General features: G+C 36.7%; 1 protein-coding gene across 1 annotated transcript in view; it reads left to right on the plus strand.

Moving 5' to 3' along the window:
- Positions 1–13274, plus strand: part of KHDRBS3 (KH RNA binding domain containing, signal transduction associated 3) — a 58609-nt gene that overhangs the window by 14913 nt on the left and 30422 nt on the right. The window contains exons 4-5 of the mRNA XM_031060883.1: positions 2914–3053; positions 12150–12342. Of these exons, the coding sequence (XP_030916743.1) occupies positions 2914–3053; positions 12150–12342 (333 nt within the window). The remainder of the gene's footprint in view (positions 1–2913; positions 3054–12149; positions 12343–13274) is intronic.

A 13274-nucleotide genomic window follows, 5' to 3' on the forward strand; every position in this document is an offset into this window, starting at 1 on the left:
CAGTGCTAATTACCTACCCTTTGCCTTTGGTTACCAGAGATTCTTGTTTTCCTTGTCTTTAAAGCCAAGTATAGAAATGTCTTTGAGAGAACAATCTATACCAGTTATACGACAATGTGAGCAGGATTCACAACCTTTTCCTGTAGCCTGTCCTACTTTTTGCATATTTGGTTTGTAAGATGTGGTGATGAAATAGCTTTTAATGGCATTTTGAGGAGTCTGGTGGCCTTTGGAAGCTTTCACAGACTTTTCCTTAAGTAAGCTGGCAAGTAACTGTAAGGTGTAAAAAGGTGGCTGGAAACCTGATAATTATTGATTGCTCACTGTCAGGATAAAGATCTACTTGAGTGCTTTGCAAAGCTACAAAGGGTTTTTTAGAGACCTGTCCTAACATGATATAAATAAATAGCGTAGCTAATGGTTTGAGTGATAAATTGAAATAAAGTCTTAAGCTAGAGTGATCCCAAGAAGAGCTGCTGCCAATGTGTTGATCTGGCTGGGTGAAAATCATAGATACAATTTTAAAGAAGGTTTAGTTAGATCATGTAAGTATGGGGACCTGTGGGATGAAAATCTCTTTCATGGATCTTGGTGTAAATGCACCCTCCATGGTTGGATAAGACTACAGTTAGTCAAGGTAGGCAGTTTATTCATAAAGTGAGAGTACATCTGTTCAGTTGAAATTCAGCAACTTTTAACTGAAATTCAAGTGCTGCCACTGCCTAAGCTGTTCAGAGGAGGGATGCAGTCTAAAGGGTTTCCATGTCTATCTTCTAGGTGAGGAAAAGATTATTGTCTGCTTAATTTGACTTGAAGTGCACTGTTTCCAGCAGTGAGTATTCATAAATTGACCGTCTGCTACTTTTAATTGAGGAATCCATTTCAGAGTCTAATGGATTAACACTGCTGCTTATCGTGGCTGCCTTGTACTGCCCCTTCACTTGGCATCCTCCTGCTGCCTCTGGCATCTGTGATAAGGGCCATGTTTTCTGTTCTGTGCTGTGCACAGTGGAGCCCTTTTCTGTGACCTAAGGCTGCTGCTGTGTCTGGTAATATGCTGCAGGAAAGTGAGAAAGCATCAGGGAGAAAAGAAAAAGGGACCCAACACACACAGTGGCAACCCGAGCACATCTTTGCTAAGGGATTAAATTAATTGAATATAAAATGATCAAAGGCATTTTTCCAGGGGCACAGTTCTGAAAAAGATGTTTTGTGAAGAAATTATAAAGGGCATCTGATACAGGCTGTCAGAACTTTGATACTGTATGTTGGTGGTACAGTGTCTTGGTGTTTTGTTCTATACAGGACATAGAATTTTGCATTTGTAGCCAGCTCTGATCCAGCAACAAACAAAAAATACAAAGTGGGTTTCTGTACAGTAGCTGGCCAGAACAATGTTCAGTTTCCTGTTTTTAGTCTACTCCCTGTGATGGATTGGTTATGTATTGCGTCCTGGCCATTTAATAATGGAGTCTGTTTCTCAAAAGCTTCAATTATGCGATTTGAAACAGTTATTTCAGTCTTTTAGACCTTTTTCATATTTTCTATTTTGTTTCTGATGATAAATTGAGGATGATCTCAGGTGGGCAGTTGGGAGTTAAATTTCAGAACCTATTTAAGGCAATTTGGACAAAATGCTGTTATGGTGCTTCTTTTAACACAAGTAAGTTCCTTTAGCAATGGCATATAAAGGACAGCTTTTTTATTTCCATTTATAGAAGTCTAGGAGAAGCAGAATGCTTCAAGGATAATTGAGAGATTTGAATTCATGGAAGTTTTAATCTCCTTTCAATGCAGGGTTATGTTTCAGAGTCTTTAAGACTGCCTGGCAATCTTTTGGTCCTTGTCTAGTGAATAAATGTAATAAACTCAGATTTGCAGTGAGATGCAGATTCTTTGTTTTGTCATTGAATTGCAAAATGGGTGGTGTTAGAACAAGCCTTCCTTCTTGAAATGGGAGGATTTGCAGAAGAGCTGTTGTACCAGAAGTATCCCTTTGTTCCTATGGGAGCATTTTGATTCTCAGTTAGTACAGATGCACCTTGGGTAAAATAGTTATCTTTAATTCACCTTTATGGCTGCATTCTGCTTGGCTCACTTTAAGTGGAGGAGAAATGATAGAAAAATACTTGTATCTCCAGAGTTCAGTGCTGGGTCTGTTTTATTCCTGTGTGCTCTGCTTGTTTTGCAGGTTGACTCAAGGTCCCTGAAAAGTGTGCTTGAGAAGTACCATTTTAATTCTGTGTGTAAAAACCTGAGCTTTCCTTTTACTAGACCTTGAGAGTAGAGGATTTGTGCAGACAGAAATAAGCCATATGTCCTTGGCATTTTTACCATTGCATATTATAGAATTTAATTTTTTGAGCTCTTCTTATTAGATAACAGTGTGTGTGTGTGTATTGAATGAATTCCTGTGTTCATTCTATAACTGACTGACTTTTAAAGTGTAGATTCCTAATCTATTCCTTCATTTTCATGTGCAGTTCTCAACAGTGTATTTATTCTCTACTTCTTTGCAACTCTCTCTCTCTCCTCTTTTTCCTGCTTTTAGCACACAGTCATGCTACAGCTGGAGCTACAAACTAGATCTCAGTTCAGAATATGGGATCTTGATTTTTTTTCCCAGTTTCCTCCTATCTCTGCAGCATTTTAACTTTGCCATTTTAATTGGTAAAGCTACATAAAAATTTATGCAAATGAAAGAAAAACATGCCTGAGCAAAAAAATGGAAGTTATTATGTAGAATTCTCTGATAATATTTGGACTGTATATTATTCCTATCTTATTATGTATATTAAACTTTTTCAGTGGAATGTCCAGCTTTTTAAGAGGAGACTTTCAGGAGCAGTGTTTGCTGAGAGTGGTGGGTAAACAATTAGATTTTTGTCTCACTCTGCCTCTCCCTTGTTTTAGGACTATAATGATGAAATCAGACAGGCACAGCTTCAAGAATTAACGTATTTAAATGGTGGCTCAGAAACTGCAGAAGTTCCAGTTGTCCGTGGAAAAGCATCGATTCGAGCAAGAGGAGTGCCTGTTCCTGCTCTGTCCAGGTATGTGGAATTTCATTGGAATGTATGCATTTCAAGCTTTTCTCTTCAAACACAGTTTCTCCCCCAAGCAGAACATGAAGGATTCCCAAAAGAAGAGCAAAAGATGGGGAAACAACCTTCATTTATTCATGGAAGTTTAATTCATTTGGACTGAATTAACAATGGTCTTGTGGAACTTGAATGCTGCCTTCGTAAAGAAGTAGTGCACAGCATAGGAGATGTTCAGTCCTACTGTGAGTACCTTGATTTCTAGGTGCTCACATTTCTAGGAGCAACTCAACTAGCCTTGAGCTGCTCCTTAGCTGCAGTCTGTGTTTGAGCCCTATGGAGTTGACAGCAGTGAGTCTCTTACCTCCATTGATGTGAATTTCAGGCAGTATCTCCAATTTATGCAGTATCTCCAATTTACACAGTATACTTTTCTTTTTTTATGATACTACTAAGTTTTCATAGTCATGATGAAAGGATACAGAGGTGCTCTGGAAGTAGAATTTGGATTTTCTTGTTTGAGTGGCACTTTGTGAAAAGTGGCTTTTGCTTGATTTGGGAGTAGGCAAAGTCCACTGCTTTTGCTGTTTGTCACAGGAGATGTGTTGTTTTTACTCTAGCATCCCCCATCTTCACTGCAGTACTGTGATGGCAGTTGAAACTCCTTCAAGTTCTGAAGTGTGAAAACAAAACCTAAATAAAATTCATAACTGTTTATGTTACAGAATACAGGGATTGTGGCTGCAGCACCTAAGTGTGACTGTTAACTGTGTGGTAATCTTTTCTTCTGTTTTGTGTACAGTTCTTGTCAATGCAACTTGAAACTTGCATTTCTGAATGCAAGTTATCAACTAATTTCTTGTTTCAATGTATTTCTTGTGAACTAATTTCTTAATAATACCCTGAAGCATTTTACCTCAGATGATGAAGGATATTAGAAGAAGCAGCACTAAGGAAATATTCCATATATATAGATCTGCTTAGTTACATGTATCCTGAAAATGATTCAAATGCAATGCAGAGTGAATCTTAATTTAAAGAAATTATTCTTACTGTAGGTTGTGTGCTGGGAGAAAAAGTTCTCTCAATCATCAAATTGTTGTTCTTGTGTTTTGTAATATTGTGTAAATATATATACTGCTTTTCTTGATTTTAATGTTCTGAGTAGTGTTAATTATATACCGAGATTCACCTGTTGGTTTTGTAATCTTGTAATCATCAGCCATACCAGAGTTCTTTCAAATTGGATACCTCATTTGGTCTTGGAGGGTTTTTTGGGTTTTTTTTTTTTTGGTGGTCTTTTTTGGTTTGGTTTGGTTTTTTGTTCTTTTAAATAGCTGTTTGTAACTTTGTCACAGTTGCCTGTAATGATTCTGCTACAGACTCAGGGTATGGATAAATTTTCAGTACTATTTAAAGTTTATTTCATTTTCCATGTCCTTCAGATAATATTTCTGGGATACAGAAGCTATTGTTTGGTCATTTCCTGTCACCAAAACTTGATAACTAATTTACCTTGTTGGTACCTAGTATGCGCATATGTAAATAGTTTTTTAGAGTACTACATTTCTAACATCACAAGTTCTGTCCTCTGGATTTTGTTTTCAAATTATGTTTTCAAATCTGCATTTTGTGCAAGAGATACTCTGTTACAGAGCTTACAGAATCCTTCAGAGTTGGTCTACAACTATTAAAGTGTCTTCAGGGTAAATTTAAATGCTATTAGTGTTGGATTTGGAGATGACAGTAAAAGATCGTGGTTTCGTCATCACCATTTTTCGCATATATTCTAAAGGAAAGTTAAAGTGTGTCTGTTTGACTTGTCCTTACTTCAGGGCTTATCCTAAACTCCAAGACACTTTTCTCTCAAATTGAAGTGCTCTGTTAGCATATTCCTTAAGTGAAGTTCAATTCTGTTGCTACTGAGATTCTACAGCCATTGAGGTGAAGATCTCAAACTCAGTTTTAAAGCTCTGATTCTTTTTGAACAGAAATGGATTTCAATGAATAATACTCTTGTTGAAGCAAAGCTTTAAAGGCTTTGTCTCAGAGTTGGATAAAACAGTTTCAATAGGCAGCATCCCTGAGACATCCAGGAGAAATTGAAGCAAAGCCTCAGAAGACTTGCAAAATGAAGTTTAAAACCTTGATCCTAACCTTTCTTTGTAATCTGCAGAATGGTGTTATGATACCAGCCTTTATACATGAAACATCCTGTTGAGTTTAAGTTCCCACTTTTGAAACCTTTATTACTCCTGAACAGTTTCAGTTAAAAAAAAAAGTACTAATTTATGCCTTTTTTGCTCCTTGTCAGACATGTGAGAACTGGATATAATGCATCTTATTAAATCTATTTTTGGCTCCATAACAAAATTTTATTTTGTGGAAAACACAAAATACATTTGTGTTTGCATACAAAAATTCTAGTTCATATGCAGACATTCCTGTGTGTGGTAAGTAATTTCCTAATGGTTGTGGTTTGGAAACCCTGTATTCTTTTTTCTGGATTGTTCCCAATTTTCTTGACTGAATTTTTATGACTCTAGAGCCAAGCAAGGTTTTGTGGGTGGCTGGATGGAATTTGTTCTGTGTTGTGAGCTTTACATTCAGGAATATTCTTTTCTCATCATTGATCTCAGAGGATACAGCTGACTCCTATAGATATTTCCTTTGCCCCCACCTTGCCCCAAGTTTTTGTCCCTAATACTGTTAAAGATGACCTTCAGATGTAATCACAGCACTTCTGTTTTCTGTAGTGTTCATGCTGAGCACTTTAACTATGTTGACATAACCCCTCTTCTGTACAACAAGAAGGGAAAGTGGTGAAAGCCTGGTTTTTATTCCTTTGTTTTTATTATGATCTTAAATTTTTTTCTGGAGGCAACTGTATAGAATGATCATACAAGTTGCTTTTTAATTTATTGTGAGAGAAAGCTTAGAAAGATCCATGGTGTTTAATGTGATGCTGTTAAGGTGTGAAACCAGAAAATGTAACTCTTTAGGAATCAATGTTCCTTTAGTGCATGTGTATTCCCATCCTGAAACAGGGCTTTATAAATGATAGCAACAAAAATGTGAATTTTGATTTCTGATTAACTAAAGAGTTAAAATGCACATATTAACATTCTAGTGGAAGGTGTCCCTGCCCATGGAAGCAGAGTTGGAATTTGGTGATCGTTAAGGTCTCTTCCAACCCAAACCTTTCTATGACTCTATACACGTTAGTGTACACCTCTAAGGAGGTTTTGCAACTCAAGCAGAATTTCTCTCTAAAACTTCACACTATTTTAAGAATAAAAATAAGATTCAAGGATCACTCATTTGTGACTCCAATTGAGATGTTTTAGAAAAGTTAAATTCTAGAGGATGATAGTTATAAGTCTAAGAATTTGGCTAAAAGTTCCTTGATACCTTGGGGTGGCATGGGGGGAACCATTTCATGTCACTTATGGCTAGAAAACAGTGCTAGAATCACAGAATAGTTTGGGTTGGATGGGACCCTTACTGACCATCTCATCTCACCCCCTGCCATGGGCAGGACACCTTCCCCTAGACCAGGTTGCTTCAAGTCCCACCCTGGCCTTGAACACTTCCAGAATTGGGGCATCTGCAACTTCTCTGGGCAACCTCTTCCAGTGTTGTCTCACCACCCTCATCATAAATTTCTTCATTTCCAATCTCAACCTGCCCTCTTCAACTGAAAGCTGTTGTTCCTCATCCTATCAGTAGGGACCCTGATAAAATTACTCTCTTTTTCTTATAAGCAGCTTCACTTAGTTATTGAAAGGCCACAATAAGGTAGAGCTGGCTGAGTTCACACCCCAGATTAAGAGAGATTGTATTTGAAAACAATAGTCTCATTAAATAAATGGCAGATTTCTGATTTATGCTTTCAAGAGGGTGTGGAGGGTTTTTTTACTTTTCTATTTATTATTCACATTTCAGTCTGTTCATGGCTGGGTCCTAATGGTTTAATGACTGTCACTGTCTGGGGAAAAATAAAACTTATACAGAAGTTGTGAGTTAGAACTTGGTGTCTTACGTGTTAGAAGATGAGCTGATGTGGATCACTGTGCAGTGTGTTCACAACTTCCAGCTGCTTTCCTGCCATGTCTGGAATGAACTGGTTTCTTTTTTTGAAGAATCACTTTTTTCTTGAGAACATGTAGGTAGTGAAGTGCAAAAGATTCTGTAGCACAAAATAAATATTTGACAAAGCCAGCTCAGGATCTAGGCCAAAGGCAGATATTATTAGTGTTCACTGTGTTTTGCTTTAGTTTTGTGATCTCCCATTTTCCACAAAATTTAAACATAAACATATGTATTAATGTTTTGAAATATAAATATGAAAAAAAAAATTGTAAGAGTGTTAACTCAATGGTGGCACTTTTTTTTCAAACAGGATGAAAGGTCAGGAATTTGAGTTCTGAGTTGTATCTGGGTATCAGTGTTTTAGTATTTTAAAATGTCAGCACCGAAATAACAGGTCTGTTATTTTTCCGATGTCTAATATAAAACAAATATATTTACTGTTTGAGGAACACTGAATGTAGCTGTCTGTGCTCAAATTAAGATAATATATCCACATCTGGTAACCAAATTTGTTAGATCTATTTATTGAACAGTGTAAATCCCTGCAGATATATAGAACTATGAATGCTAAAATTAAAGAATTTCAAGTGTTTCCTCACTGAATAATGTAGTGTTCAAGAACTGTCCTAAATTTTGCAAGTATTTTTATTTTAAACTTATTCTTCCATTTAATGTTTCTGGGGGGAGATAGTGACAGTTAATGGTATATCTAGGAGATAGATATACCATTAACTGTTCCAATTTTTTGTTTCAATAAAAGTGAAGGAAAGCTCTGAACTGACTCTAGTTGGGGTTTCATGATCAGAATAATTTTACTAACTCAGCCATCCAGTGATAGGCTAAACTGGAAATAAAAATCTGTGTGATTCTAGAGCAGAGAAAGTGCTAAATGAAATGATGGAAGTGGCTGTTGCTGAGGGCAACTGGAGATGAGTGTGAGATGCTGTGCCTGCTACCGTGGGCAAGGGCAGTAAGTTAGTTTGCTGGAAATAAATCCTAGAAACACTGTGGGACCACTAGAAAGTAGAAATGTCAAAAATTATTGCTAACAAAGGCCAAAGAGGAAGTGTATAAGTTAGTAAAATACTATTTCAGTGGGAATCAATTATTAGATCAGTACTTTTAAATTCCTTCTGAACATTCACAAATGTTTTGAGTCTAACATTGTGTAGCATAGTTCTAAGTGGCATTAGATTTTGGTGTTAGATTTTCTTGAAAATGTTTTTACTTAAACAATAAATTCAGGATTCAAACAATGAGATGTTAATCACAAAATTCAATACTTCAGTAATGCTGGAAGTGGACACAGTAAGGTAGACGTTTCATTTGCACATTTTTAGACATTAACCATCGTCTATCATTGCTCCACAGTGTTTGCAAATCACTTTAGCAGCTTCTGACACTTTTGTTTGAGGTTTTTTCTCCCCTTCTCTAGCGTGTTTATGGTTTTATAGAAATTGTGCTTCACTTTGTATTTTCTTTTTCTTCATACACTGAATTGCAAGTGTAAGTAGTGAAATAATATCATGAGAGGAGAGTCAGATTCCAACAAAAACAGCTTTCATGACAGTATCTTCAAGGGATGATGTGGTATGTGAGTTAGATTAGATTATTCAACCCATTTTGCTGTGAAATAAAAGATATTAAATGAGCTACTGAGATTTGCTTTATTTAGTCTATTCGACCCAGATATAAAAGCCTTTTTTTAATGCAGACCCATCAGATAAGCCTCAGTTGTCATTGGTGGTATGAAGTGTTTTAATCTACTTAATTGTTCCTGATGTGTGAGCAGTTCTAGACTGTTTGTCATCTTTGACACAGTTTCTGATGCACTTCCAGTTGTTTTATGTTTGGTTTTTTTTTTTTTTAATTAGGAAATAAGCTGATTCAGGAAACAAGTCTGTGAATACACACAATTGAGTAGTGAAGTTTTATGTGTACTCTTTTGTTTTCTAACAAAATCTCAGGACCAATCTTAGTTCTAGATATCCTGTAGGCAGTTATAGTGCAGAACCTATTGGCTTGTGTAATGGTAGGATATATAAATTTATATGTGTGTAGGTCTTAACTCCCAAATGTCCCCTCCTGTAACTTTGATTTTTTTTTTTAGCAATTTTCTTTTTTAAAACATTCAGGTTGGGATTCAATACAAATTGGAGTAGGCATCTGAACCTCTGTTGCAGTTTATTGAAAAATAGTGCATGTATTTTTATTTGTTCCTTTTGTTCTATAATTTGTCCATAAACCATTGGCAGCACTATCCAGTGGATTGCTGTAAGAAAAACTCTACCATGAGAAACTTCTTCAGTTATTCTTGATTGTGTAGCAAAACCTTAATGTACATGTGCATGTAGACATTCAAATATATGAATTGATCTGCTCTGCTGATTGAGGCTTGCTCTGAGAGGTTTCCTGATTCTGGGACAATTGAAGGACTTCACTTATCTTGGACCTGCTTTTCTGAGTATTTTGTTTTGTTAGGATTCTTCCTTTGAGGTTAGAGTTGGGTTCAGCCTTCCAAGTGATACCTCTTTTAAAACCTGTTCTAGCCTTACTGAGCTCCTTTTTCCCTTTCTCAAGTGCTCTCTTTTTTGATAGTTGTTCTGTATTTGATCTGACTTTCCACAGAATTGCTGTCCCCCAATATCATATATGCACATGTTACTCTTTTAAGCTTTTTAAATATAATTTGTGTAGCTACCTTTTTCAAATTAAGCAATACCTGAACAGATCTGTTGTTTTTGCAAAGGTGTGCAAAGGTTCCTGTTCAAATGGTTCCTCTATATTTTGAGTCTGTTCATTGTAAATGTCCATCAAGCTTCTTTAGTTCTTCTATAACTTCTTTAAAAATAATAATTTTTAAATTAAAAGGATTTACAATTTACAAACCTCTATACAAGTTAAAAGAAATAACAATTTACAGTTTCTAAAAATTGCCTCTTAGCATCATAACCTGATACAACTCCAATCTGTGTGGTGCTGATTGAACTCTCCAGTCACTGGGTTTTTTGTCTTGGTGCTTTTCCAGTCTCCTCCAGCCTGGTACAGTAACCATGAGAACCATACAACTCAGGTTAAGGGGTCCTGTAGGAGGAATGAACACAGTTATGAAAAGTTAAGATCATAAATTGTCTCATAATACAAGAGAAGTATTATTTCCCACCCATCACCATTCCAATCCTATTAACTGGTTTTTTTTTTGAAATGCAGAAAAGACCGCATCACATGGATCTGATTTTCTAATTATTTCTCAAGAATAAATCTATGGTAGCTTGAAAAACTGTACCTTTTTTCTTCCCTTTAATGTTTTTCCATGTTTTTCAGCCTATCTCATTTCCTGCTTTCACTTGCAACCTGCCTGAAGGATGCTGTCATGATTATGCCTAATGATTCTTGAATCTTTTTACTGACAGTTTTCTCTTTTGTTTGACTTGATATTGACTATATTCTGTGCCACTAGGTTCATTTCCCTTTCTCTGGCTTCTCCTGGAAAGTGTTACATTTGCTATTTCTTTATATTACTTCAGCAGGCTGTGTCTGGAAACTTCACTGCTCACGCCTGCCCCCACTACAATGAGTCAAATAAGCAGCTGGTACCCTGTCTTGAGGAGGCATTCTACACATTAGCTAGAACCAAGTAACAAGGACAGTTTTAAATCATTTACTCTCTAGGCTTGTTTAAAATACTTTGTGACTGTGTTTTGATCAGTAATAAAATTAATAAAATCTATCCTGGTTGTACCTTTACATTTTTTGCATTCCTCATGCAGTGATGCAGTTTTTGAAATACTATTTATTTGTGGGAAAATGATTCTATTGTTTTCTGATTCATTTATTGATGTGAAATTACATGATTTGTATGAAATGGGATAGGAAATCATAAGGCCAAATCTGGGTCTTTGTCATACTGTTCTACTGAAATCAGGACATTTTTACTCAATTACTGGTCTTGAGATTGATTAGATAATGGCTTGGTAGGTAGAAAGATAGGGTAGAGCTTGTGCCTTGTTTCCTTCTATGTATCTGTTAGAGTGTATGATAAGGGTCTGACTTTTTTGGAGCAATTCTATTTCCAACAGCAGTCATTCAGACTCAATTATAGCTCATGGGTTGAAATTATCTCCTTAAAAAGGAGATGTCTATTAGCAATGTTTTAGATTTCTTGTTTAAAAGGGTAATTGATGAAAATTTCTCACAGATTGTACCTCTAAGTCTCTGCCTTTACTACAGGGAGGTAGGAGGAAAAGCCAATTCTAAATGGATCAAATGTTTTTTTGAAAACTGGTTCAACTGAAGTCTCAAATTTTTCATTCATGTTAAGTGTCCAAAGTAATGGAACGCAAGTTAGTGCCTATCATGCTTTCAGAATTTTTAGACCAAATATACTGTTATTTAGTATTCTTAAATACATGTAGGTCATCAGGTTATATCCTATAATCACCCTGCAAGTTTTATTACATTTGGATGTTTCCTGAAACAGGTGGAAATCTCTTCAGAAGCAGAAGAAAATGTACTTTTGGTGATGCACTCAGTGTCTCACAACCAGTGTGATTTTTGGCTTGTGTTCAGAAGGTTTCATGGAATCAGAAGGGAGAAGCTTTCATGGGATCAGAAGGGAGTGGCACAGATTCCTTTGTGCAGGGTTTGAGTATGATATTGCCTGACACCTTCCAATGAAGCTGTTACTCTGTGCTTGTGATTCCACATACTAGAAGTCAGATTCCAGTGAAGTTGACTGATTCCAGCAGATTGTTTTGGGTGTGCCTGAGTGTGTGAGACTGACTCAAGTCAGTGCAAGGTTCATCACTGAATTCCATGTCTAGTTTGTATGTTCCAGAATTTTTTGCATAACGCACATAATCGGATTTAAGCCTACAGAGAAAGGACAAACTCTAAATCTCTTCTAGACTTTTTCTGGCTGTAGCAAAGCAAAACTGCCATGATGTGGGGGAGGGAGGTGCTGGAAGGGAGGCCCTGGGTATAGTGTTTAATGGTCAGTGATCCGTGTGTTTGCAGGGGCCGTGGGGGAGTGCCTCCACCACCAGCAGGAGTGCCCAGAGGGGCACCAGCTCCCCGGGGAGTCCCTCCAAGCAGAGGACCAGTCAGTCGGAGCCGGGGACTTCTGGCACCCAGAGCACGAGGAGTTCCTCCCCCGGCAGGGTACCGGCCCCTGCCGCCACCCCCGGCACAGGAGACCTACGGGGAATATGTAAGTGGAGCTGTGGATGTGCTGTGCATGGAGGCTGTGTTGTTCTGGAGAGGGCAGATCCTTTCAGAACTCTGTGCAATCTCTGTAATTGGCACCTACTATACCCAACATCCCTGACAAATGTGGTCATCTCTCTTTATCACTTCAAGCTTGAGCTGTTTAATTTAAAAAAAAAAATCGGATTATATGTATACACCATCATAAAGACATTTACAGTGCATTTGGCAGAAGAGTTACGTGCCTCTTCAGTGTTTAATATTAGGTTTCTGCTTTCCAAAAAATCTGAAAAAATCACGATTGTTGTAGACTTTTAATTCTCAACTAAAACAGAATAATATTCTAATCTTCCATCCTAAGCCTATCTTTGTGGTCATATAGTGGTTTAATGATCAGACATGTAAAGTATTTTTATGAAACCTTCAGAACTAATCCTAAAATTTTAACATTGTACAGTGTATCTCAATAAGCCATACATACTCATCTTGATTTTATTGTATTAAACATTAGAATCATATAAAAATACTTTTTATGTTGTATATGACAAAATTATGCAGTTATGAATTGTTAAGGAAAACTTAAATTGAACTTACAGGGCAGTAAGATAGAGAAAAAAGATCATTAAGTCTAAACTATAGTGATAAAAATGAATTTAGTCTTATAGAAAAATAATACCTTCAAGGACAATGCTTTTAATAGTAAAGGTTTTAGTGTGCCCTCTTTACAGCCAAGTGTGTCTGGACTTCATTGTTTAGACTAGCAAAAAAGGAGATTCTGTGTTCCTGAAAATTTGCTATTTAGATATTTTTTGCTTTTCTCTAATACTTTCTTTCACCTACCTTCACCTCTCTTCTTCCAAAGATCCCCACCAAAACCATCTAAATCAAATACCAGGTTTTCTCCCTTTGGGCAGAAAACCAGTTTTCTATATAACA

The sequence above is a fragment of the Geospiza fortis genome, unplaced genomic scaffold, assembly GCF_000277835.1.
Source record: "Geospiza fortis unplaced genomic scaffold, GeoFor_1.0 scaffold94, whole genome shotgun sequence".
NCBI classification, from domain to species: Eukaryota; Metazoa; Chordata; class Aves; order Passeriformes; family Thraupidae; genus Geospiza; species Geospiza fortis.